We start from the raw sequence: 27,995 nt of genomic DNA on the forward strand, positions 1-27,995 counted from the left end.
GAAAAAAATTGAAGCTGGATCCACCGTCACCGGTGGCGGTTATGGTCTTGGACCTCGCGTGCTGTTACGCTGACTACTTCCTTAGCTTGACCATCTTAGGCCTCGACCTACCAGGAGCATTGGCACCACCTGTGGAGAAGGAAGGGTTTAAGGCGTCGGCTCCGAAATCAAAGTCCAAAACGATAACCAGTTTAACCCGCAAGGTGTTGTATTTTTGGTAACAAGTCTTTTTATATTTTTGAATAATAATAATAATAATAATAAATAACTCCCCAGCGGGCCCGTTTGACTCGCGGGTTGCTCGTTTTTTCCGAGTTGGTTCGGGTTATTAGCTCATTTTTGCCAACCCAACCCGACAGATTGACTCATTTTGCCTATCCCTACTCTCAACTGCCACCCTAATCCGATAAAAGGCTGAACAATGATAAGAGAAGAGGTATCTTGCATATTGAGCATTTACTAACTTCAAAGCACAAAACATACATTATTCCTCTAAGTGTTCACCCCCCTAATATACACAATTAAACTGTTGGTAGGATATATTGCGCTATCATTTGCCAATTATCTCTATCTATTATTCCGTATATAGTACCATTATCTCCATTAATAGACACCATTGTTCAATATTGAACATTTATGGAATTAGTAATAATTATCTCTATCAATTGTTCAAAGTGGAACATACATTATACCTCCAACTGTTCACCCCCCTAATTTACACAATTAGACCGTTGACTGGTGTTGCGCAATCGGCAAGTTTACCGATCGTACCAAGTAATAAAATGATGAGTAGAGTATCGTCTCCACGAGGATTGAGGCACCGAATTTATTATAACTATTCCTCTCTTGTTGGATTGATAAAAATGGTTTAAAGGTAATTGTGGTTTGTCAAATAATGAAAACAATTCAATAAAGTGTAAATAATTCAAAGGTTCTTTTATTAGGTTTTAGGAAAACCTACTTTCAATTGCTCTCCAATTGGGCCTCCTTTTTGAGTAATTCGCATCAAATTAAAATTAAAAATTATCGCTCGCGCACTTTGCACCAGCTCCCGCGCAATTTGCACGGGAAAACATATCTGAAGCTATCAAATGGCGCAATTTGCGCCAAGTCCCGCGCAAATGGCGCCAACCTCGGGCAAAATGCGCCAGCTGGAAAAATGCACTTCTCTCATTCACTTCTTTTTTTGGTGTTTCCTGCTATTAAAACACATAAATTGAGTGAGAGAATGATTGAGAAGGAATAATCAATATTTCTTGCATTTATGACTTATTTTCACACATTTATGATTAATTCCTTGCTTCTTTTAAGTTAGAAAGCATCATATGCTAGACGCATATCAACTGGATATATTGCGCTATCCTTTGCCAATTATTTCTTGCAATTTTAATGAGATTTAGTTAAGCTTTTTTGGAATTAAGAATTGCTTTTATTCGAAAAAATTAATAATATTGTTTCGAGGTCAATTCTCGGAGGAAGGGCTGCTAAGATGAGTTTTCGAAGGACTTGGCAGACGTTGGCATCCAAGCCGATACATGCCTGGACACTGAACCCTTGCTTGGGTCATGGGATTGCATCGCAAGATCTCTTGGACCCCACAAGTGCACCCACGACCACCATCTGTGGGAAAAATCTTCCATACATCTGATGTATGGTACATCTGTCCAAGAAAAGAAAGATTTTAGGGACTTACATGGAAATAAAAATAAAGAAGAAGAGTAGAATGGAAAGAATTTTTCCAAAATTGGAAAAAATGAATACCCAATAACATACAACGGCTGTACTGAAGTTTCTCTCCCATACGTGAGACTTTCGCTCTGGATTGCCTTACATCCTCTCAACTGCCACCCTAGCCTACTTGCAAATTGTGAAAAGACAACTTGCATATCGAGCATCTACTAATCTTCAAAATGCAAAACATACACTATTTTTCGAAGTGTTCACACACTCTTAGTTTATGAGATCATTTTCTATACATGTGTAGGATCTGTATTTATCATTCAGAAATTGATATTTGGACTAAAAATATATTTTTTTCTATTCTCGGTACAGATATCACAATTAATGTTCCATTTCTATTGGTCCATCGCACCAAATATAATGTAAAACGGATGTACCATAAATATTTGGGTAAAGTGTGTGTCATTTTAAATGATGTAAAGTTGTGTCATTTTAAGAGAGAGAAAGAGATAGATAAAGAAGGAGAGAGAGTTGACAAAAAAAATAAAGATGTGGATCCCACCTCTTCGTGAGAGTAAAAGAATATAAGTTGTGTAATTTAAAAAGATAAACACTTTTCCCTAAATATTTTGCTAGTTTACATCATGGAACTGGTGGCTAGATATATTGCACTATCACTTGCGAATTATCTCTATCCATTATTCCGTATATAATATCACTAAATCTTTTAATAGACACCATTGTTCAATACTCGAATATTTATGAAATTTATTTCAACTTTGAAATAAATTAATTCAGACACTCGTTGTTTACGAATTTAAATTCAATCAAAATCATCGTGATCGTGACGTACTGTGGAAACGATCTTGGTACTTTGTCAATTCCGGCGCTCGATGCAGCTTTAATCCACCACAGACTCATCCAAACCGTCCATCCAAAACATAATCCAACGGCAATAATTATCGATCTGCGTCGTTCAATTTCATTGGCCCAATTACTATCCATCCTACTATATTAATATCGCAACGCTAAATTTTTCACATATTTCCCTTCTTCGTTCTCTTTAGTCGCCGGCAATTCTCTTTTCATCTTCAACTCTCAGAACCTTAACGATCCTTCAAACCGGTGATAGTTCATCAATGGCTGGTCGAGGCAAAACCCTAGGATCTGGCGCCGCCAAAAAGGCAACCTCACGGAGCAGCAAAGCCGGCCTCCAATTCCCCGTCGGTCGTATTGCTCGGTTCCTCAAGGCTGGAAAATACGCCGAGCGCGTCGGCGCTGGAGCCCCCGTATACCTCGCCGCCGTCCTTGAATATCTCGCCGCGGAGGTAACTTCCCTTGACCACTCTCGTTTCGCGTTCAATTCTCTCTTCGTGTTGGTCGCTAGATCTAGGGTTTTGAGATTTGGTGTGATTTACCAATTATAGCGAATAAACCTGTCTTCGAACAATAATGATCGAATTCAGTGAACAAATTGTTTTCTGAAAGATGAATTTTCCCTACTAATTGTGACGAATCTGGTGTGTTCAGGTTCTGGAGTTGGCCGGAAACGCTGCGAGGGATAACAAGAAGACTCGAATTGTGCCTCGCCATATACAATTGGCGGTTAGGAATGACGAAGAATTGAGCAAGCTTCTTGGAGATGTAACCATTGCCAATGGCGGTGTGATGCCTAATATCCACAATCTGTTACTCCCTAAGAAGGCTGGAACCTCTTCGAAGGGCGCTGGTGCTGACGATGACTCTTAAATGTCGCTAGATTTTTTTCATGGTCCACTACCAAATTTAGTTTTTTTTTTCCCTCTCTGTTTTTAGTTTCAAACAGGGTTTGATTAATGTGCTTTCTAGCTTTAGTTAGGTTTTCAGTAGTGATGTGAATATAGTGATATTCTGCTTGTTCCTTCTAAGAAGAGATTCTTGGAATTTTTTTTAAAATTTCACCTTTCAATTCAATGCATTGATGACACTCGAATTCATGTTATCTCTAATTATAACTATCTTTACTTCTATGAATTGAGTAGTGGTTCTGTGTTTCTAAGTGATTCTTGCGTATGTTTCTAAGGTATATCTATCTTTACCGAGGGTACAAGTCGTTATAATTAGACTTTGAAATGGGGAATTGGTGCACATCCAATAGAGCTAGAAAAAGGAAATTGAATTTTATCGGTCTCGTTGTTGTCCTGTAACGTTTCCTAGTTCTTCAGTATTTGGCTGTTCAGACTTGATAGGATGTTATTGATTATCAGGACTACATGTTAATTATCTGCACATATTTGGAATTCATCTGGAGCCGGAGCTTGTTTCTGTCTTGTGTAAATGATCTGTTGATGACTTCCTGGATAATGCTGCATGCATTTTTGCTTTACTTGGCATGTTTTGCGGGGTGTCAAAGTTATAATGAACTGCTTGCGCCCCCCCCACCCCAAAAAAAAAGAAGCAGCTAAAATGAACTAAATCTAAAACCAGGGTGTAGATTAGATTTGAATATGATTGCCGAACTGTTCATGTTCGTTTTATAATGCTACCAAAGTTTAGTCTCAATTGTTTTATGGCTATGTAATTTCCACGTTTTACCACGGAATATATCTGAAAACTTGTTTTTCCAAAATATAGGATCACATCAGCACTTTATTTGAATAAGGTGAACGCTTCGATTTTCAGAAAATTTCGATAGGTTAGATAAAGGGTGGATAAGGGTAGGATCTTTTACTTTTTACCTCATGGCTTATGGCAATAATAATTTGTTAAATGGCATACTCTTTTTTTTTTTTTTTGAGATAAAATGGCATACTTTGAAGTGCCAATGGGTTCATTTTAGAATCTGTTTATTTATAATGGAAAATCATTGCTACATCTGGGCTGAGTAAGATTTAGAGGAAGAAAGTCTTAGCTTTATATGTAAGAATTTGGGTTTTGTATCTTCCTATTGAATCCAAATGTGGAACTCATGTCAAGAAGTTCCTCATGGCAATATATTGTCCTTTTATTAAAATCACTAACCAAGTAGAACGTTACATCATCGGAAAGCGAAAACAGTTGCTTTCTGGTCTACGGGAGAAAAGCAAAGGCTTCTGACTATAAGAGGGAAGACTGAAATGTTTATAAGCCTTGCTAACATTGTCGTGAAAAGTAAAAATGGACACTGCAGGGGAAGGAAAAAAAAAACATACAGAATGCAAGACTGTAACACTAACAGGACCATTACGTCAAACAAACATGCAATATTTACTTTGTAGATTGTGGGTTAAGTCATAAGTGAGATACCAGCATTTTTTTTAAAGTATAATTAAAAAAATAAAAGAATAAGAATAAAAAAAGTTGAGTGTCTTAATTTTTAGCCAATTTGAGAGTCAGGTGGTGGAATGTCGAATTTAAGGGCTTATTCTCAAAATTATATTGTTGAATAATTAATGAAATAGGTATTTTTTATTTTATTTTGAAAGTTAAAAGTAAAAACATAAAATAAAAATAATATTCTTTAAATTTGATTCTAAAAATTAAAAAATAGTTATAATTTTTAGAACTATTATTATAAAATAGACCTAGTCAAACAGATTTTTTTTTTAAAAATAAAAAACTGTTTAAAAATAAATTTCAAAATTGCAGAGGCAAAAAAATTAAAATAATATTTTTTAATTAAATAATTACGTATATATTACAGTTTTGGGAATAATTACACATTTATTGCACAATGTGACGCCCCATTGAGACGTCTCACCCTAAGGGAAGACGCCCCAATGGGGCGTCACATGTGACGCCCAAAAGGGGCGTCTCATGTGTGCCCTATATATACCCCCTATTTTACCATTTCACTTCTCACTATTTCACCTCTCTAACCATGGTTTGTGCTCCCGACCGAACGCGAAAATTTTCGTAAAGAAGCTCTGCCAACTTAGGTAAATTCGTAAGACCTGCTATGTATACGTTTAAATTACAGTGCTACCTTACGAACATGTTAGGATTTATCGTATATTAGAAACTTAGAACATTAGGATAGTCATTTAGAAATTTTGTACCATGCTATGAATGTTGTAATAATATAGTAATTTTTTTGTTACGTAGTTATGATTATTAATACATATTTATGATGTTATTTTGTGATAGTGATTTAGAAAATAGTGATAGTGACTTCGTAAATTTTGTATGATGTCATTAATGCGGGAATGTATTGATAATTTTGTAGTCAGTTAGGTGTGATGATTAGTACATATTTATGAAGTTATTAGTGACTTAGGGTTAAGTATTATGTCAGTATGATTTAATTTGTGTCCGATGTTTTATTATTATTTAATTACAAATAAATGACTGTACTACGTATTAATAATATTTCATTAATTTCGATTCTAGTAAAAACGTAGGGTTTATGCTTAATTTTTTTGATAATAAATTAGGGCATTGCTTAATTAATTTGTACATAAAATGAGTTGTTACATGTGATTAATTTCATTGTTGTTTTGTATTATATAGTTTAGGGTCATGGTCGATTCATCATCATTTTCGGGTTCTGCATCGGATGCAGAGCCTACTGATCCTAGCATGTACATCATACCTGGGCCTTAAAGATGTGACGTCCTTCGTAAGAGGACGCAGCGTGCCCATATTTCACAACGAGTGTGGAATACGGAGCATGTGAGGAGACTGAAGACCAGGCGTGGAAAACCACAGGGGTGGCCACCTACCGGGGCTATTCTAGAGGTGGTCACAGACTACCTCACACAGGCTGGATTTATCCATGATGTCCGGATGCGACATATCCAGGTATGCAATTTACAGCGTTTTATATTTATGTAACTATTCAATACCATTCGTTAACACATGATAATTGTATAATTTATTTCAGATCGATGCCCCATTAATTAGTGCTCTGGTCGAGAGGTGGAGACCAGGGACACATACTTTCCACATGACGCAAGGTGAGAGGACTATCACCTTAAAGGATGTGGCCGACATATTGGGATTACCTACTGACGGTATTGTCGTCACCAGATCTACAAATGAGGATTGACCCGCTGTTTGTGCTGCTGTTTTTGGCGCGGTTCCGCAGGCTAATGAGTTCCATCATTCAGGTGACCTCCGCATCTCAATCTTAGATCAATTATATACCCGGTGGACTGATCATGCTGGGTATCATGATCGCGAGATATATTTCGCAAAGGTGCACATTGCCTGTATGTTGGGGTGTTGGTTGTTGGCGGACAAGTCTGGAGGTAGCAATATCGGTTGTCTGCTAGTCCCGTTGCTTGGGGGAGGATTTGATGAGATTGGTCGTTTCAGCTGGGGATCAAGGGATAAATCTTAAGGTCCGAAAGTATACCTCAAGTAGCTTCCAACACAAAATTTGCTTCAAGCTCATGCAATCCATCCAAGTGTTCACAACACAAGGTTCATACTAGTTTCTCCCTAGTACCACCTATCACAAGGTGCAAGTATGATCATAACACACATCACACTATAATCATTAAGCTACTAATTACCATTTCAACAAGAAACCTAATTTAGTAACTTACTCTAATTCTTGAATCACTTAAGAATCAAGGTCATGCTCTTTTGCTTGATCCACCATTTGATCTTCCACTTGAAAGACTCTTGGCTCCATAATATATCATCAAACAACCAATAATCTATCATTAATTAGCTAATCCAAGCCTTAAACCACAAGTATTCAACATTTTATCATGGCTTAATTTTTGAAAATAACCAAGGTGTTTAGAATGGTTACTTCAACACTTTTTTATCATATAAATCAACTCCTCACCATTTTTTCCAGCATAACTCAAGTCAAATTCCCATCACAAAGACCCCAAATTACTATTCATGAGTTACTACTCATCAAGAATTTAGATTTGTCAAATTTTCATGAAAACTTGAAATAAGTGTAGATTTCTTACCACAAATTCCTCTAGAATGCTTGGAGAAAGACTTTCCAAGCTTTACAGGGTTGAAACCCTCTTCAAACACCAAAACTTCAATATTTTTCCTAAGCTTTAGGAAGAGAAGATCTCCCTCTGCAAGGCCTCTCAAGGGAAACTAGTTGGTTGGTTTGTTCTTAGTATGATTCTAAGCATTTTTGGTGTTGAAACTTTGGATTTCATCCACTAGAACTCAAACTAGGTTTCAAGCTTTCTCTCAAATGGAGTTCACGGTTTTGAGGCTGTTCTCCAATGAGAAAGATAAAGAGAAATGAAGGTTGCTTAAGTTTTAAGCATGCTTTAATATAAGTGGTCATATTTGACTTTTTGACTAAAATATCTTCTTAGTAATTACACACTTAGCCCTTCATAATAAATCCTATTTTAATCCATGATCTAATCTTGAAATCATGATTTTAACATTCACCAAAATGATTTAATAATTATTCACTAGATTATTTTCAAGTTCTAGGTAACTTTTGAAAGATTATATTTTTACCCCAAATCTTTCCTTATTTGCTCTTTTCTCCCAAAACAGACTTTATGACGTCCCCCTCTGGGAATGTCGTTACCACTTTGGGAACAACTTGTCGAATTTCAATCCCACTCAGGTAACAACTTGTTGAATAATTAGATTTCTTATCTTATTAATCTCTCTTAATTATAAAAATTCCAAATTATTTAATTCAATGGTGCGGCTTATTATATACCACATTCCCCTCCCTATGGATATAGGTAACTGTAACACACCAATCTCTCCCTAAAATATTACCAATCCTATTTACCAAGAAGAACATAGGATGTTTTTGTTGGCAACCATCAGTGATTAGGTGAATAGATGAAGATGAATCACCTTCCAACCATATCTTCATAAACCCGCGATTCTAATCAAGCTCAAGGCCCAACAAGAATCCCTATAATTTAGCCATAAGAGAATTGCCCATTTCTATGAATTTTAAGAATCTTATAAGCCATCTTCCAGAGCAGTCTTTGATGACACCACCACAAGTGGCTCTTATCGTACACTCAATTGAGGAGGATCCATCTGTGTTCAACTTCAGCCAACCTTCATGAGGAGGGGATCACAAGATGGGCATTTTCAGTCTATGAAATTGACTGAGTCCCACCTTTCCAAGCGATGATTGAACTTGGAAAAAGTTGGAGGTAAAAGACTTCACATGATACACCACATTATGCGAATAAGAGGATCTGGCAATAAACCCTAAATCATTTATGTTGTGCCACACCATCCATCAAACCACTCCGAAGAGGGTGCTCTACTCCCCATCTGCTCTTGAATGATTTGAATGTTTAAGGATAGACAAAATCCAATCAAGAAAGGATCTAGAGAGGAACTGCTAACCTGGGCAGGATTTAGGAGACCTTCCCAAACTTTAATAACCCATGGGTAGCCTCTAAAGATATGGTTACAGTCTTTCGTATGGTAGTCACATCTAGGACAAGCCATGGACTGGTCCATATGCCTTGTAGCACTCACAACATTCGTTAAAAGATTATTCGCCCAACAAAAGCCATATAAAAGATTGAATCCTAGTAGGCCTTTCCAACCCTAGGGAATGCTCCAATAGATTAGAGGGGTGACAATATTTTGAACCAACACAGAGAATGCAGATGCAACCGAAAATACCCCATCATTGGAGAGCTCCTAAGCAACTCGATCATCTTCTCCGTCAGAGTCAGGAGGAACCATAAGAACAATAATAATGAAAATTTCAGGGGAAAACAAATGTTGGAATAAAGGCCAACTCCAAGCTCCTTCCCTAGTGACCGTGTCCCAACCATCTAGTCAAGTTGCTCAACTTGAATTTAGTTTATTGCTACAACAAGTAAACTATCCACTTTAGGAACCCATTTTTTGGTCCAAAATTTGGTTCCTCTACTATTCCTAATTAGGATCCTAGATCCTCTTCTAACCTTAAACCAAGACATGGAAATGTTTCCACCTATTCCAATCTTAAGAATAGGGTTATCTTTTACCTTGTATTTGGTTTTAAGTACTTTGCTCCAGAGATCATCTTTTTTCCACGAGTATACGGTCACCAACCTTCATGAGCGGGGCTTTATTAACCAACCTGGAAGATATGAAGTCGAGGGCATCCGAAGCTTTGGATAAACAAACTTGTTCCCATTTAACAAGATGCATTTTCCTAGAGCCACTTAAGGACCCCCAAATGAAGCTTCTTGTATTCCTATCAATGTATCACAAACTTCACTAGAATGTAAGACATGATGATAGTCCCTGGCTTAAGAAAACTTCAGCAGAATATAGCCATTGTCAAGGCCATACTGTTCGAAAGAACTAACAAGATTCCACATCTTATCCAGACGAGCCATAAGGAAACTATTTGCCATCTTTTTCCCTAATAACTTAATGATTAGTGCACTCCTCCATTTCTCACAATCCTCCTTATGTTGATTTTTCGAAAATTGGTAGATAGGACATTGGGGATCATCTGATCCCTCGGGTTCCTCTATACCATCTTTCTGTTCTTCCTTTCTTTGTCATTCCATCCAATCTTCCTCCTCCAAGTCGGACTCATAAGCTTAGCCATTGAAAGAAAGAATTTTATGCTTATAAGAGACAAGTTTACGTTCATGTAAGGACTTCATGGTTACATCCATTGAGGCATCAAACTTCTCCACATGTATAGTATACTCCTCCCACAGAAGCAATCTCCACAGGAACAATCTTCTCAGACATGATATTAATGGGACAATTATCTTTCATCGTTTCCTTAGGTTTTTTCGCACTTCTTTCCAGTTGGTCAATTTTTTCGGTCTACAGAGCTTTCCTCTCTTTCTCTTTAGACACCAACAACAATATTGTTAAGTGCATTATGGTATACTAAATGCATCTTATTATTCACCTTGTCACCTTATTAATTAATTTGAGAATATTATTCACCACCAAGTCTTTGTATACATGGGAATGAAGACAACATTAATCAATCATAATGATGGGAGTGAACAATACATCAATCAATCCATATATCTTGAATAATTGATACTGCTATATTTACTTGGGCAAAATGTAATAATTGCTATATAAACTTAATTGGTTGTGAAGAAGAGGTGTTAACTCATATAGGGATGTAGGACTTAATATACTGAGATTTAGTGAGGCACAAGCATGGACTATGGAATACTTGAGCTTAGCGTAAAATCAAAGGTGTATGGTCTTAGACGAAGGTTGAGAAATAAGGGAGGTGAGAAGTTAATTTTGGATCAAGTCTGAGGCAAACTCAAATTTTCTTCCACTCAATCTCTTAGTTCTAATTGGTGGGAAGAGTTGAGTTACCATATGAAATTCTTCTCATAGTAGATTATAACTACAAGGTCCCTTTATACGAGAATTTTGATGTTAATTCAACCGTTATTGTACGGGTTCGATTAAAGCTATTGGGTTTGTTCTATTTTTGTCCAAATCAATGGGGAGAAATTGTCTTGGATTTGCTCAACAATAACCAGAAGTGAGGAATTAATCAGATTGGTGCAAAGAATCCCATGGGTACAAGTGTCATCATGAATATCAATAACACCCACATAGGAAATTACTCCCCGCTGCTACCATTATCTGGCACAACCACTATTGCATCAGAGATCCACATCTCACCTCTGCCTTATAATTCTTTCATCGCTGAATCACTGCCTCAAAAAAATATCAGCATTGTGAACAACAACTTTTTAGTCCCAAAAAAAAAAACAAATGATAGTAGCTTAGTTGGCACTTGGGAGCTGAGCAGGAGGGGGATGAAAAAATGTGTTAAATCCTCCCAAGTACTATCTCTGGGAGAGGTTTTGAAGCCTTATTCCTGGATCCGACCCGAAGTTTAGATGAGTCTATAGGGAACCTATGAGATTACCAAGGGGATACTCTCCAAAAAAAAAGAAATATGGGAGATGGTGGTGAAGGTGTGCCTCCAGAACTATTTTCGCAGTACGACCCACTCCAAGGTGAGCTTGCGTTACCCCCCATGTGGAAATGGTGTGTAAGCGTGGGACTTATGGGAAAACATGATGCAGAGAGAACTTTTGTCCTCTGATGAATGCGAATGGATGGGCCCCAAGGTGGGCTAGTATACTTATCCAGAACATAAGCTCCCAGCTCGGTAGTCTACATAGTCACGTTACTGAGATATGGAAAGGAATTTTGATTGGTCAATATTATGCTCGTATTTTGGTTTAGGATACACGTACGCTGAATTACTTGTTGATCAACTTCATGTGTTATAGCATGAGGTGAGTTGGTCAATGTCTAATAATAATATGCATTGGATAATGAACAATACAGGCCTTTCTTTAAGGTTTGATGTTAGGAGCAATGAATATCTCCATATATCGATTTTAACATTTAACTAATAACAACAATAATGTGCCTAACCAAGTGAGGAATTTTTGTAAAGTATCTGATTGAGTTACAACTTCTGGAGATTGTTAACCGAGTTTGGATTTGGAGATTCTAGCGATTAACTTAGTTACACTCTAAGAAGATCCTGCAAAATTGTGATCGACCTAATCTTCTAGGTGGTGTTTGGTTGGGGGGGTTTTTGGATTACCCCATGCAAATGAATCAAGGATTATGGGAAGCATGCTTTTGGTTGAAGGAGATCTTGCTCAATGCCCAGGGAAACACAATGCATATCATTCCACCGATTTCCCCATTTAGCTATGCATCGGTATTGTTTGAAAAGCAAAGGAGGGGGTGGTTTTTTGAAGAAACCCATCTATGTCACATGGGCCCACAACATATCATCCCAAATGTACCCTTTGATACCCCCTGGTAAGTCTTCATTCGCTCGCACTGCAAGTTCTGTTTTTAATTCAATGAAAGGCAAGATACCTTTTAAATGTTACTACATACAATGCTGTTTCTAGTGGTTGGTCTAAGTTTGGAAGAGTGAATGAGATTGAGAGGATTATGGAGGAAATGGAAATTAATGCCTTTTCGTCCTGATTGCACGATTTTTAGTTTCTTTCTTGAGGGTTTGGGCAGAGCAGGTTGATTGGAAGAGGGTGTTGAGGTTTTCTGTAATATGAAGGAGAAAACTTGCCAGCCAGATATTGCTGCCTATAATGCAATGATTTTCAATTTCATATCAGTTGGAGATTTTGATGAATGTATGAAGTATTATAATGGGATGTTGAGTGATAATTGTAAACCTAATCTTGATACACCTACTGCTTTTCCCAGAGCCCGGAAAGTGGCAGATGCGCTTCTGATGTTTGATGAGATGTTAAGGCAAGGAGTTCTGGAGTTGTGCCTTCTACGGGGACTATAACTCAATTCATCAAATATTTATGTAGCTATGGTCCACCATACGCTGCTTTGATGATTTACAAGAAGACAAGAAAATTAGGGTGTGTTTGATGTCAATGGATGCTTACAAGATACTGGTTATGCGTCTTTCTAAGTTTGGAAAATGTGGAACATTGTTAAGATTAAACTTTTAGGTAAAAGATATTTATATTATATTTCTCTAGCAACTTCCTTAATTTTTATATTAAAGGGGTTGGTAAAAAAAATAAACAAAAGGTGAACGTTGATTCAAAATTTTTTAAAAACAGGGATATTTTCGTAATTGTCACTTATTTTCCCATCTATATTTTACCTCAAACCAAACATAGACTTTATAAATCTTACCTAATTTGCCCAGTAAATTTTTTTCCAACCAAACAACTTTTTTTATATTTTCCTACCAAACTCACTTTCCAACCATTTTCCTATCAATTACATTTCCCTAGTATTCAAAAAATTTCTCCTCAACCAAACGCCCCCCTAAGGAGATTGTTCGGCTTCCTTCATATTTTTCTACAAACAACACAAATAAACTTGCTACGAGATAGGAAAAGAGATTGTTTCCTTCAAAAGGCGAAGTGTCTGAATATATCAATGATGAAGTGAAGTTATAGTAAAATAAACTAGAGCTTAAATAGAAGATCACATAGACATAGAATCAAGAGAGAGTTGTGAGGGGACAATTAGCAACGAAGAAAATTTAGTTAAAAAAATGACTCCTCAATAGAGAAATAGATATGTATAAGACAAGGAGAAGATTCCTTAGGGCGAACCGAACGAATCAAAATTATTTGATCTTGTAGATCCCACAAAGTGCGAAATAACTCCTTCCTCATGTGTACGAGAGAAAATGAGAGATATTATAATCACATTTTGAAATAAGTTAATCCATATAATATTCTCAATTTTGAAATAATTCAAAAAAACTATTCTTTAATTTAAATTCAACCAAAATCATCCCGTAGCATCGAGGAAATGATCTTACACTTTGTCAATTCCGGCCTTCGGTGGTCCTTTTATTTTATCCAACACACACTAATATAAACCGTTAATCCTCGGAAGAATCCAACGGCACTAATTGTCAATCCGCGTCATTCAGTTTCATTGGCCCTATTACTATCCGTCCCACTATAAATCTCGCAACCGCTAAAATTTTCACATACTTTCCCTTCTTCGTTCTCTGTCGCCGGCAATTCTCTTTTCATCTCTAACTCTCCGAACTTTAACGTTACATTAAACCGGTGATAGTTCATCAATGGCGGGTCGAGGCAAAACCCTAGGATCTGGCGCCGCCAAAAAGGCAACCTCAAGGAGCAGCAAAGCCGGCCTCCAATTCCCCGTCGGTCGTATTGCTCGGTTCCTCAAGGCCGGAAAATACGCCGAGCGCGTTGGTGCCGGCGCCCCTGTATACCTCGCCGCCGTCCTCGAATATCTGGCCGCCGAGGTAACGTCCATTGACCACCCTCAGTTCATTACCAATTTCCTCTTCGTGGTTTTCGCTAGATCTAGGGTTTTGAGATTTTGTTTGACTTTCCCAATTTTAGCGAATAATTCTGTATTCGAGCAATTTTGATCGAATTGAGTGTACAAATTGTTTTCTGAAAGTTGAATTTTAACTTAATGAGAGTTTCAACTAATTGTGTGGAATTTGGTGTGTTTAGGTTCTGGAGTTGGCTGGAAACGCTGCGAGGGATAACAAGAAGACTCGAATTGTGCCTCGTCATATACAATTGGCGGTTAGGAACGACGAAGAATTGAGCAAGCTTCTTGGAGATGTGACTATTGCCAATGGTGGTGTGATGCCTAATATTCACAATCTGTTGCTCCCTAAGAAGGCTGGAACCTCTTCCAAGGGCGCTGGTGCTGACGATGACTCTTAGATGTCGTTAATTTTTTATTTATTTTTCACGAGCAACTACCAAATTTAGCCTTTTTGTTTTCCTCTCTGTTTTTAGATTCAAACAGGGTTTGATTCTTGTGCTCTGTAACTCTAGTTAGGTTTTCAGTAGTGCTGTTAATATAATGATATTCAGCTTGTTCCTTTTGAGAAGAGAATCTTCGATTTTTTTTTTTTTTTTTTTAAATTTCCCCTTTCAATTTGATGCATTGACGACACTCGTATTCATGTTATTTCCAATTATATTTACCATTACCTTTGTGAATTGAGAATTGGTTCTAATTCTCTTAAGGGATTCTTGCGTTGCATATTTTTTTTGGTTTGCTTGAGCATTATTGATTGAAAGCGTGTTAGCACTTGAGAATGGAATGCCGAGGGTATATTTTGTTGTATTTTGACTTTAGAATGGTGAATTGGTGCATCCAATTGGGCTCAAGGAAAGGAAAGGGAATGCTAAATGGGGGATTTGTTGCTGTCGTGTAATGTTTCGTTGGGACTTAATAAGATGTTATTGATTCCCAGGACTACATGTTAATTTTCTGCACAGATTTGGAATGCATTTGGAGTCAGCTTGATTCTGACTTGTTGTGTAAAGGATTTGTTGATAAATTCCTGGATGATGCTGCATGCATTTTTGCTTTACTGGGCATGTTTTACGGGGTTTCAAGTTATAATATAATGAACTAAATCTAAAACCCCGGTGTAGCGTAGATTTGAAAATGATGTGTAGTGTCACTGTTCATTTTGTGATGCTACCAAAGTTTAGGCTCATTGTAATGTGGTGGTGTAATTTAACACGTTTTACCCCGGAATATATCTGAAAACTTGTTTTTCCAAAGTATAGGATCACATCAGCAATTTATTTGAATAAGATATACACTTCAATTTTCAGAAATCTCCATAGCCATAGGTTAGATAAAAGGGTGGATACGGGTACGATCTTTTACTTTTTACCTCATGGCTTACTACAATAGTATTAGTATTTGGCTAAATGACATGCTTTTTGGAAGTGCCAATGGGTTCATTTTAGAATCTGTTTATTTATAATGGAAAATACTTGCCACCGAGGCTCAGTAATATTGAGAGGAAGAAATAATCTTAGTTTTGCGCGTGAGAATTTGTGTATTGTAATTACCTATTGAATCCAAATGTGGAACTCATGTCAAGAAGACGCACATGACATTTTATTGTCCTTTTATTAAAATCACTAATCAAGTAGAATGTTACATCATCTGAAACAGAAAACAGTTCCTTTTTCGTCAAGAGGAGAAAATCAAACGTTTTCTGAATACAAGAGGGAAGACTGAGATATATCTAAACATGACATTACAGGGGAAGAAAAAAAAAAACAAGAAAGAAACATACAGTAATGCAAGACTGCAACACTAAAGGGATCACTACTTCAAAGAAACATACAGTATCAACACTAACAGAAACACTACTTCAAAGAAACATACAGAATGCAAGACGGCAACACTAACCAGAACACTAATTCAAAGAAACACATACTATGCAAGACCGGAACACTAATTGCAGCAGGGGCATCTATTCAGTCTTCATCTGAGCCAACAAAAACAATGTCTGCCTCCTGATCATATTGACCATCTTGAGGAAAAGCTCAAGTTCTTTAACCATCATCTTTTTCCATTTGTTATTCCATTTCTCCAATTTTTCACTCCGTAAGGCAGCTAGACCATCTTTGACAACATCAGCTGATATAACCGGGATCTTCATATCATCGTTGATGTTTGCACCATATTTGAAAGACTTCCTCAATAACGGGATCCGATCCAAAAGCTCCTCGAACCCCTCCTTTTCCTGCTGCTCCTCCTCTTCCTCCTCATCATCAGCATCTTCACCTTCACTCTCCTCTTCACCACTGTCATAATCTTTATCTTTACCACTTTTATGAGCTTTTGATGAAAGCATGTTGTCTTTACGTTCTTGAGGCTCCTCCTCTTTACCATCGGGTGCAAGCATAGGGGCATCTCTGCTAACCCATATCTTGTTCCCCGTTTCTAACGCTTCTTGCTCGCGTGGTGTCAAATCTTGATACTTCTTCTTCAACCTCTCTTCGTATTTCTTTCTCAGATTGAAAGATTCTGTACAGTGTTCTCCCATGGTCATCTTAACCCATTTCTCGCAGAAATCTTCCCTCGCTTCGATGCTGTCAAATGGGTAATACCCAAATTCGTCGTGGTACGCAATTGTAGAACGCAATAGCCAAATCTCGCGTTCCAAATCAAAGTAGACACCTTTTGGAACTTCTTGTGACGGAGCAGGTATAGCATTTGGATGCATGGTGATGAAAAAGAAAGAAGAAGAAGAAAATGAGAAAAGAGAACTCGAAAAGCCTTTTTCAATAAATGGGTATCAGAAACTGAGGGACTTTTTGATTGTGAAGGGCCGTTGCGTCGTATTTGGTATATATGTAACACAAAATCACACACCGATTGCAGAATGACCGAGAAGCTTGCAATTCATGTAATTGATCCTACAAAATTCACTTTAATTAAATTAACATTTTAATTTAGATTCACTGAATGAATTTTTTTTTGTCATCCGATAACATGAGTTTGACAACATATACAATAGTAGTACAATACTGTAAACTTACGTACATTTAAATTGAACTTCTAAATTAATGGGTCATGATCGTGATGTATTTTATAATAAAATTGTAAACACTCAACTATCAAATATGTTCATTTCGTTATTATTAAACCAAAAGAAAATAAGTTTAGTGCAAAATTATCAAGTATTTTATAATAATTTTGGTACGAATTTATTTAGCATAAACTACAAAAAAGTTGTGACTAAGAAAATTAGATTAGGGGCATGTTTGGTACATAGTATAGTATAAGACCTAATTGAATTTTAATACTATCCAGCGTTTGACACGATATTGTATAAAATAATATATTGTATAAGATAATATCATGTAGTATTTGATAATGCACTGTATAATACTATATATGATAAAAATAAATATTTTTAATAAAAAAAACTTTAATAAAGAATTTATATAATTCTTCAAAAAATGTCATATGATATTAATTTTTATAAAAATTTATTGATCAGTGTGTTCAAAATATAAATTAATTTTTACAAAAATAAAAATATTCAATATTTTAAAAATTAATATATTGAAAAATTAATTTTTATTTTAATAGATTAATATTAAAATAATATATTAATTTTTGAGAATTACATTGGTCAACGATGTTAATACATCAATATCTTATCAGGCCTTATCCCTCACCCTTAGGCCGGATTAAGTTATACATCGTTTTGATGTATTAAGAGATTATGCTGTATAAACTTATACTATACGATGGTCACACCATACAACTGAAAATGTCATAACGTATAGTATAAGCTTATACTATCATACCTTATACGTCACACCAAACAGGCCCTAGGGATTTTACTGCATGATCCATATCATGTGTGACCGGTCTTACAAGATTTAATCTTAGCTTATTTTTTCTCTTTTTATTTTTCCCATGACTCCGAAGAATAATAAAAAAGTTGTCTGTACACATGCGTTTTTTTTAATTTTTTTTATTAGAAACTTTTTTTAATTCAATTGGATACACATATGAATATATTGCAGTTGCACTCATTTACGTTCAAATTGGATATGACCATTCATTCCTAAATTAGGCGTGACTCATCAGATGTTGACACATGGCACAAAAAGTTAACATTTTAATCGTAAAACTTCATAAGGCTATAACTTTTGACTCGGGCATCCGAATCATGTAATTCTTGTTTTGATTCCACATAACTTTTCAAGATCTACGCAATGACATCTCATTTGATATATTTTATCTCTCAGAAACACAGTTCAAATTTGAAATAATGGTACTATAAGATGGCACTAAAATGGATTAGTACATTTATAAATAGGGTTTTTGACCCTTTTTCCCCTAATTAAATAATTAATAACCAATTTGCCCCTCCCCCAGAACTATCCACCATCCTGCCCCCATTTAGTCGATTATGTTGCACTTTTAATCGACTAAATGGGCTAAACTCAGAAATTATGAAATGCGAATTTTAGTCGACTAAAAACTCATCTTAATCGACTAAATTGTTTGCACTTTTAGTCGACTAAGCACATTATTTAGTCGACTAAAGATCGCGAAAAACCCTATATCCAGACCTCTCTTGGGCTCATTTTCAAAATATTCGAAATCAAAACTTCTCTCTTGGTCTCTTTCTCTTGTTTGTCAGCTGGGAACCTTCCAATCACCCTTCCATTTCATCCCACCACCTCTAAGACATAGTAATTGTGAAATCATTGTCATTTTCCTTTATTTCTCAATTGTTTCCCCCAAATCCGAACCCTAACCCCTAAAATCTGATTCCTACCCCCAAAATTCGTGTGAAAGATGAGCTCAAGTCCAAACATGTATGTTACCATGATTTACTATGATGGAAAGCATTATGAAGGCCCCAACGATGTTCAATTTGAAGGAAAAACGAAAATGTTGAAAATCAAACGGGGCACTACGTACAATGAGTTGAAGGGGAGGATTAACCAAAAATTGGGGCTACACGGGAGCCATGGCGTTCAACGGATGATCGCCAGGGTAGAGTCTACAGTTGGTAAGGATGCTATATTCTACATTGGTAATGATATATGTGACGATGAAGATGTGGATTGTGTCATAGATGCAATTGTGGACCGAAAATTTCAAAACTTTATTGAGATATATGTTGAAATAGACTGTGGTCAATCTTCATCTGCACCTGTGCATGGAAGAAGTCAAAGTCAAGAAGACAGAGTGGTCGGTTTATCTGCACCTGCACCTGTCTTAAGTCAGATACCACTGAGGGAAATAGACGAGGATGAGGATGGGCATGACGAGGATATGGACAGTGAAGACGATGGTGAACCCGAGAGTGTTATTCCGCTGGGTGACACCTCAGATATGGACGTAGAGGGGAATTTTGACGCTGATACTAGTTCAGGAAACTTGAGTTCCCAGGTTATGCCACCGCTCCGTGTTGACTCTGTTAGCAGTGGTAAGATTGTAATATAAAGTTTTAATTTTGCATATATATATATATATTTGTGTTTTCTTTCGTACTGACGGATAAGTTTAAATTTGGACGTAGGGTCTGAGATTGAGCCACTTTGGAACGACAGCCCACACTATTCGTTCATTAATTGGGCTCACCCTAATGATGAGACGGAGATATTGTATGGCGACGATGACATCCACGGTGGCTGGCATTTAGGAGATCCATTATATTTGTACCAGGAGTTTCGAACTAAATCTGAAATGCAACATGCTGTCAAATTATATTGTATGAAGTCTCATCGTACTGCTGTGGTGGCAAAAAGTGATGACCATAGATTTGTGATGAAGTGTCGACACCATAATGATGGTTGTCCCTGGTACGTGCGGGCTATGTTGCCCAAGAATGGAAATAGTTGGGTTGTTAGTAAGTGGGGTAAAAAACACACCTGCCTAAACCAAGGCCTTACTCGGGACCATAGACAGCTGGATTCTGATGTAATCTGTGCAGCCATTATAAGTATGTATTACATTCATTTTTGTTTATGGTTTAATTTTTCGGTATATTTATTGATTGTGTTGACTTCGAATTTTGTGTAGGTATGTTAAAAGAAGATCCATCCACGAAACCAGTTCTTATTCAGGAGATGGTACAAAGTTTGTATGGATACAACATATCTTATAGGAAGGCTTGGAAGGCTAAAATGAAGGCCATTGTGAAGTTGTTTGGCGACTGGGAAAAATCATATGCCATCTTACCTGGTTGGCTGAACTACATGACACAGATAAATCCTGGTTCTGTGTTCAAGATTGATACGGATCAGTGTTGTGACGAACGACGAGTCTACACCGATAAGGCTGTCTTTCGCAGGATACTTAATGTCATATTAAAAAATATACTTCTACCAAGTGTTTGAGAAATAATAATGTACAAGGTTATTGAATTGCAATACGTATCATGTATCGTTTGGCTGATTTTTCATATCGTGAATCATATCGAATCATAAGATACAAAAATATAATAAAAAATAATTTAAAAATATATAACTTTTTTAAGAATTTTATCGAACCGTATCATAAGTTACATCATTTTGATTCAAAACAATAGCCGAGTCTTTATGGCTGGATTCGTTGGAAGCTTATGAATGGTTTTTAAAAATAAAATCCTTCTTCTTTAGAGATTTAGAATATTTATTTCTTTATTTCATTTACTAATATAGATTTTTCAAATTGATTTTTGAGTTTAAATCACAAATCAAATCTTTATTTATTTTTTATATTAAAAATTAAAATTATAATTTTTTTTAATTTAAATCACAAATCAAATCTTCATTTATTATTTTATATTAAATCACAAACTCAAAACTCAGAGGTTTCTGGGTTTAAACATTCTTATAATATCATTATTGTAAATTTGAATTGTGTTTGTGAGAGATAAGATATATCAAATGAGATGTCATTGCGTAGATCTCGAAAAGTTATGTGGAATAAAAAAAAAATACTTGATTCGAATACCCAAGTCAAAAGTTATGGTTTTTCAAAATTTTACGGTTCGTAAGTTGACTTTTTTTTGCCACGTGTCAACACCAGATGAGTCACGCCTAAATTAGACGTGAATGCTTTGGGAGTCACGCCTAACTTAGGCGGTCACACCTAATTTGGACGTGAATAAGTATAATAGATCTTTAAATAGTTTCAAAACAACTATATATTTGTAATTATTTATTAAAGTAATAATTTTTTTCCCATATTGTTTTCCTATTTTGAAGATGGACAAATGACGCCATAGTAAAGATGAGAACACAGACAAGGAAGTTAACAGCCACATTCCACGTCATGTTCCCATGAATATTTGGGGTGATAATTTGTGTCAATGGGTAGCTGTTACGAATTTTTAGTTAATATCAATAGAAGAGGGTAGCAGTGGCAATGCAGTAGCAATATAGCTTTGTGAATACCGTGTATTAGGGTCATACACCTAGAGGAGTTGTTGTTCAGAGCTAGATGTATTTGGGAGTTTGGAGGAGAAGATAATGAAGGAAAAGAAAATGAAAGGTTCCCTTTCCCTATTTAGAAGTTAAAATTTTCTAAAATCCTCAATTTCATTCCTCCATTTTTTTACTCACAAATATAAGGGGAAGACATAAATAAATACTTCCCCTTCCTTAGCTTCTATTCTTATTAATGACTCCACCTTAGGGGACACTGATGTGGTACGGTGAAAGAGGTAGGTGAATTGGTTAATAAAAAGGAACTTGTATACTAGGTGGATTCGTTCAGAAAGAAATTCTAAAGAATCAATTCAACCCAAAAGTTTAAGCTGTTGAATGGGGTCACATTAATGGTTTTATATATTTCAACATGCTCCCTCACACAAGAGGTCACTGGGTTTCAAGAGTGGACAATGCATAAACTCACCTACCTATGTGAAGAAAAAAAAAGCATGTAAAATTCCAATTCAATCCAAAAGCTTAAGCTGTTGGGTGATACTACATTAATGATTTTATATATCTCAACAAAAATAATATCAAAAACCATTTTCAATTTCTTCGTTCTCTTTTCTCCTTTCTCAACAAGTTAAGATCCACTATCTTAACGTTAACGTTTGTGTTGGGTTGAGATTCAATATAAATATAAATACAATCCATAATAAAGATTCTTGAAAAGCTTTCAATACAAATATGATCTATTTGTTTTCAAGGCTGATGTAACCAATGTTATAAAACTCGGCCTGATTATTGATTCTGTGATGATAATGAATCATTGGGTCATGAATTTAATCAATGGATCACTAGTTCAACTGCTTGAATTGGTTTGATATATATATATATATATATATATATAAACTTTGAGCCAATATTAGCCTAAAAAAAGTTGAGATATCAATAAAAGCCCAATTGAAAGTATAAATTTTTAAATTTAAAACTAAAAAAAGATATTAATAAAATTACAAACTTATCAGTTTTTGTCTCGAGCCTCTTAAGCTTTTTTGAAATGACTTTCTAGGGACTCTTAATGCTCTTTTTATCTATGGAGTGATTAGATTTAGGGGTGAAACTAGTCATAACCTAGCTAACTTTTTTTTTGGTGAGTAATTTCTTAGCTAACTTATGAACTACAAATTGATACTTCGAAGTTCGAATGCATTTCAATGATTTCATTCACCCCCATGATTGCAGTTTAGTCGGAGGCACCGAGAGAAGCTTCGTCTCTTACTCAGACTGTGGATTGCTGGCTTTCTATCTTCGTCTCTTTATTTTCTCACTATTTTTTCTCTTTATTTCACACCCTTCTTTTCTCTTTTTTTCATTTCACCTTTTCTCTCTATTTGACTCTTCATCTCAATGCAATTTTTTTTTCCTCCTTCATTTTTAGTAGCCGGGCAAAAGCCCCAGAATAAACCAAGAAAAAGAAAAAGCGAAACACCATACCGGTCAGACTCGATGAACTAGCAAATCATCGGTTTTAATAAAATTCGACCGAGTTAGACGGATTTCACCGGTTGGTTTACATGTCCGATCTTTTAGGTTATTCGGATCGGTTAAATGACCGATTTATCGATTTTCGGGTTGACTTGGCCGGTGCAGATCTGGTTTTATAACATTGGACGCAACACAACACGAATAATTCACAAATTTTAAAGTGTCTTACTTATTATTTAGGTTAACATAATATATCACAGATAATTTGTTAATGTCAAAGTATAATGCTATTATATGAATTGAAATGGCATACATAATCTGAAAAAAAAGATTAGCACGAATTAGTGTCATCTTCCATGTTCGCATGCAACATAATACAATATTTTTTTTATGTCATTTTTGTCATTCTGAACACAGCACAAAGATGAATGTGGAAAAAATCATCTGTCAAGTCAATGGTTGTATAATGAATTGTCACCCTTATATAGTTAACATTCGTACCATTATTAACCATTGTTTACTACCGAAATCGACGTGATCAAAACACACACTTTGAAGGTAAATAATTTTGGTAAAATAAGAGAAGTGAAAATATATATTGATTTCTTAATTTTAAAATCATTAAAAACTTATATCGTATGAAAAGTTTTAATTTTTATAATGATGAAAACTTAATTATAAATTCTATATTCATGATAAATAAAATATAAATGTGTGGATATAAGGATATTTTTGTTTAAAAATCTGGCCAACGCCTCCAGTTATTAAGATGGACCAACCCAAGTTGATTTGGGCTTAATTGTTTTTGAGTCGAAAATTCGGTCTAATATGTTTCGAATTAATATTTTGTCAAGTTGTTTCCAAAAATAAAAAAAATATATTTTGTCAAGTTATAGTCCAACTTAATGTATATTTCCTTTACCAAAAAAATAAAATAAAATAATGTATATTCTGGGTTAAAGGAGCCAGTCCAATGGCTAGCATTTTTTAAAAAATTCAATAAATATAATTAGAAAAAGTTGAGTGCCTTAATTTTGAACCAATGATAAAAAAAAAGAAAAATGATAACCGAAGAACTAGCTCATTCGCCAATTGAACTTCAATTCTCAATAAAAAATTGGATTAAATAAAAAATGGATCATCATTCCCTCACAATTCTAATTAAACAAATGAGACAATACTTGTCAATCAGTTTAGTTTTCTATAAAAACTTCAAATAATTGATTTACTATATCTTTTACTTTAATTGACCCCTTATTTAGGCTTTGGTGGTTAAACTTACCTTTAGCCCATTGGAGTACAAGGAGCTTCCTCTAGCAATGATAAAAGAAGACTCAGCCAAGGTGTATCACTATCTGTCATCTGAACAACTATATCAACCTAACTGAACCAAAACGCTATTCTTGATTTCTTTTAAAATTGTTGGGTTGCTGCATTTGAGATGTAAGCACTTGGATAGAACAAGAAAAAATGTGACATGAATTTTTTATATTGTCATTAATATACTTAATTAGTGTTGAAGACTTGAAATAAGTGTCAATTGAGCTATGAAGTTCGTTAAGTAATTAAAATCCCACTCTTTTTTTTTTTTTTTTCAGTAATTGAAGGGTATCCTCACCTCCTTCGGGGTGAGACTAATCCCAAACCGAGCATCGTAGACCCTTGCGAGGGCGGCTCTACCCAATTTTTTTTTTTCATATCCAGAGCTCAAACTCAAGACCACCGGTTAAGGAAACACAGCCTCCGGACCAACTGTGGCAAAGGGTTTGGGTAAAACCCAACTCTTTAACTATGAGATAAAACACTTTTCCCGGCTGTTAAAGAAAAATTCTGAATTCTAAAGCAAAAACAGAGTCAATTGGAGAAAAGCAAAGGCCTCCGAATCTAGTTGAACTGAAATCTTTCTAAGCCAAGTTCCCGTTGTTGTGAAAATTGAAAAATGCACAATACATGGGAAGAAGAAGAAGAAAAAAAAAAAAGAAACATGAAAGAAACGTACACTATGTAAAGATTGCAACACTAATTCAAAGAAACAGAGACTATGCAAGACTGCAACGCGCTCATCCAGTGTTACGATCATCGTCTGAAAGCATGGGATCTTGACGATCTTCACGTTCCTCCTCGTTGTTATTATCTTCGTGCAGCTTCCCTTTACCTTTGTTATGATATTGTTCTGAAAGCATGGGGTCTTGATGATGATCTTCAGCAGTGTCATGAGGAGCTTGGAGTGAAAGAATTGAGGGGGCATCTCTGCTATTCCATATCTTGTTACCCATTTCTAATACTTCTTGCTCGCGTGGCACCAAATCTTGATAATTCTTCTTTAACCTCATTTCGTATTTCTTTCTCATTATGACAGTCTCTATATAGTAGTCCCCAAGCTTCATGCCAACCCAATTCTTGCAGAAATCTTCTCGAGATTCGGGGTTATCGAATGGGTATATCTTACGTGCGTCGTGGTACACAAGTGTTGAACGCAATAACCAAAGCTCACGTTCCAATTTTTCATAGAACTCTTTTTCTGTGGGGACTTGTGAGCCAGGAAATATAGCATGTGGATCCATGCTAGCAGCTAGAGCCAATGCCGAAGAAGAAGATGCCCAACAAGTTCTTGAAATCCAAAATCCGAACCCCTTTTTTTCTCCAACGCGTATATGAGAGTACTGTGGCACTATATGATTGTGAACGTTTATGAGTTTCGTGGAATATATATAAGGGAAATACTTTTCTTATACTATAAGAAAAAAGTTATCTCATGCGGGTAGAATTAAAATTATAGGTGGGATCCACACCTAAGAGGAGAGAAAAAAAAAAAGAGTGGTAGGACCCAATATCTTTTTGTGTGTGTAGGAAAGTTGTTTATGTCATATTAAATGAGATAAACATAACCCTATATATATATAGGGCTTATCATTTCTCAAGCTGCCGGAGATAAAGTTATCTTCGGCTAGTAATCATAACCGTACAAAGATGGATCAATGGTGATAAAGGAAGAGAGAGAAAAAGGGAATCATAACCATTCAAAGGTGAATATATACATATAAGGAAATAAATAATCAAAACGACGTAGTTTTAGGGTGGCCGGAGATAAATTTATCTCAAGCAGTTTGAGAAATATTTTTTCCATCTATATATATATATATATATATATATATATTGTGCGTTTAGAAAGAGAGAGCGGACTAACACGATGTTTTTTTTTTCTTTTTTCTTTTTGGATTTAGAAACTCTTTTTAGTTTGATTTGATACATATTACTAGAGTCAAAATGGGTCGGCCCGTCTCTTGAATGTGGGTTAAAAAGTTCAACCCACCCCGTTCGACGGTAGGTTGGCGGGTCAATTCGCATAAAAAAAATAAAAAAATTATATTTTATTAATTTTATAATATTATTTATTTTCATTTCATATTCCCCTTAGTTTTTTTCAATCTCAAGCATAAAGGTATACTAATTATAAGTCAGACATTTTTTAGTAACTTATTTTTGCCTCTATATATGAATAACCTTTGTCATAAATAAAATTTTTTTCTTTATTTTTTCTAGAGGAGTATCAAGATAAAAAAATTTTATACCACAAAAATTTAGTGACAAGTAAAATACTACCTAATAGTAAAAAAAAAAGACTGCGACCCAACTTACCGCCAACCCGTTTTGTGTAACTCCCCGTTCTAGAACCGGTTTGTTAACATTACGTATGACATTAAGCGCAATTACAATAACAGTAATTGAATTATAATACGAATAAACTTTTTCCTTTTTCGTTAATAATCGTTTCTTTTAAAAATCAATTCCGTAATTAAAATAATCTCAAAAACTGTAATAATAACTTAAACTATGAGCAGAACACTTAATAAAATTTATTTAGCCCATACGTTGCTACCACAGTGTGCCAAGTAGCCCTTTTAGACCGACAAGGCTTAAAAATTCTTTTTTGTTAATATTCAACACTAAACACCTTCACTTTTTAGTTTCTCAAGGAATTTTATACTCTCTTTACGGTCCTCATTTCACACTATGTTATAGATCTCTCCATTAGCTACGCGTGGGTTCAAACCACGCTCAAATCGGGGCACCGTAGCTCAAGTTATGAATTTTTGAAGAAAAAATGCTGAATTTTACAGGGATCCCGCGCTGGCAGCGCGAAACTTGTAGCGCCGGAGCCAGTGTTGTTAAACCCGGACCGGGCATCAACTCGGTCGGGGTACCGGGTCACTGGTCGGACCGGTTGACCCGAATATATATAAATATATGTAATTATGTATATAAATATGAAAAATCAGCATCTGAGTACAACTTGAGAAACATTAATTTTTCCTGCTCACTGGATGTATATGTAAAGATTTTACAAAAAATCCCAAATCTTGCAAAATGAACAAAATAACTCTTCTTCCTGATCCATGTATGCATATGTAAAGTTTTTTTGTTTGGATAGTGTAGCAACATATAACCCAAGTTGATACCATCAATATCAACAAACTTCTAGAGATAAGAATAATAACTTAATAAAAGTAATTACCATAACTTCAATTCTTCCAAAGGAGTAGTTCAAGACTTCAAGCAAAATAACTATTGAGGATATACATATTATAACCCCAACCATCAAACAGATTCATCATCTGTCAACTCACAAAATAAGCTCAAAATATAATATATCCAATCATACTTTACAGTTTCACAAGTTCATAATTACTCCATAAATTGCACAAAATAAGCATAAATAAATAGAAATGCATGTTATCA

General features: G+C 35.5%; 3 protein-coding genes across 3 annotated transcripts; 2 read left to right on the forward strand and 1 right to left on the reverse strand.

The window, feature by feature from the left end:
• Positions 1-2,741: 2,741 nt before the first annotated feature.
• On the forward strand, positions 2,742-3,685 carry LOC133288114 (probable histone H2A.3). The gene is made up of 2 exons (XM_061485809.1): positions 2,742-3,008; positions 3,211-3,685. The coding sequence occupies exons 1-2, from the start codon at positions 2,820-2,822 to the stop codon at positions 3,427-3,429; spliced, it is 408 nt and encodes a 135-aa protein (XP_061341793.1). The 5' UTR covers positions 2,742-2,819; the 3' UTR covers positions 3,430-3,685.
• A 10,390-nt stretch (positions 3,686-14,075) lies between these two features.
• LOC133288113 (probable histone H2A.3) lies at positions 14,076-15,024 on the forward strand. The gene is made up of 2 exons (XM_061485808.1): positions 14,076-14,350; positions 14,568-15,024. Exons 1-2 carry the CDS (start codon positions 14,162-14,164, stop codon positions 14,784-14,786), a joined length of 408 nt encoding a protein of 135 aa, XP_061341792.1. The 5' UTR covers positions 14,076-14,161; the 3' UTR covers positions 14,787-15,024.
• Positions 15,025-16,348: 1,324 nt separating this feature from the next.
• Positions 16,349-17,104, reverse strand: LOC133288136 (uncharacterized). Its single transcript, XM_061485837.1, has one exon. The coding sequence runs from the start codon at positions 17,102-17,104 to the stop codon at positions 16,349-16,351; it is 756 nt and encodes a 251-aa protein (XP_061341821.1).
• Between the last annotated feature and the right edge of the window lie 10,891 nt (positions 17,105-27,995).

The sequence above is a fragment of the Gastrolobium bilobum genome, unplaced genomic scaffold (genome assembly GCF_033153095.1).
Source record: "Gastrolobium bilobum isolate Gb01-03AN ecotype WA unplaced genomic scaffold, APGP_CSIRO_Gbil_v1 utg14970, whole genome shotgun sequence".
Taxonomy (NCBI): Eukaryota; Viridiplantae; Streptophyta; class Magnoliopsida; order Fabales; family Fabaceae; genus Gastrolobium; species Gastrolobium bilobum.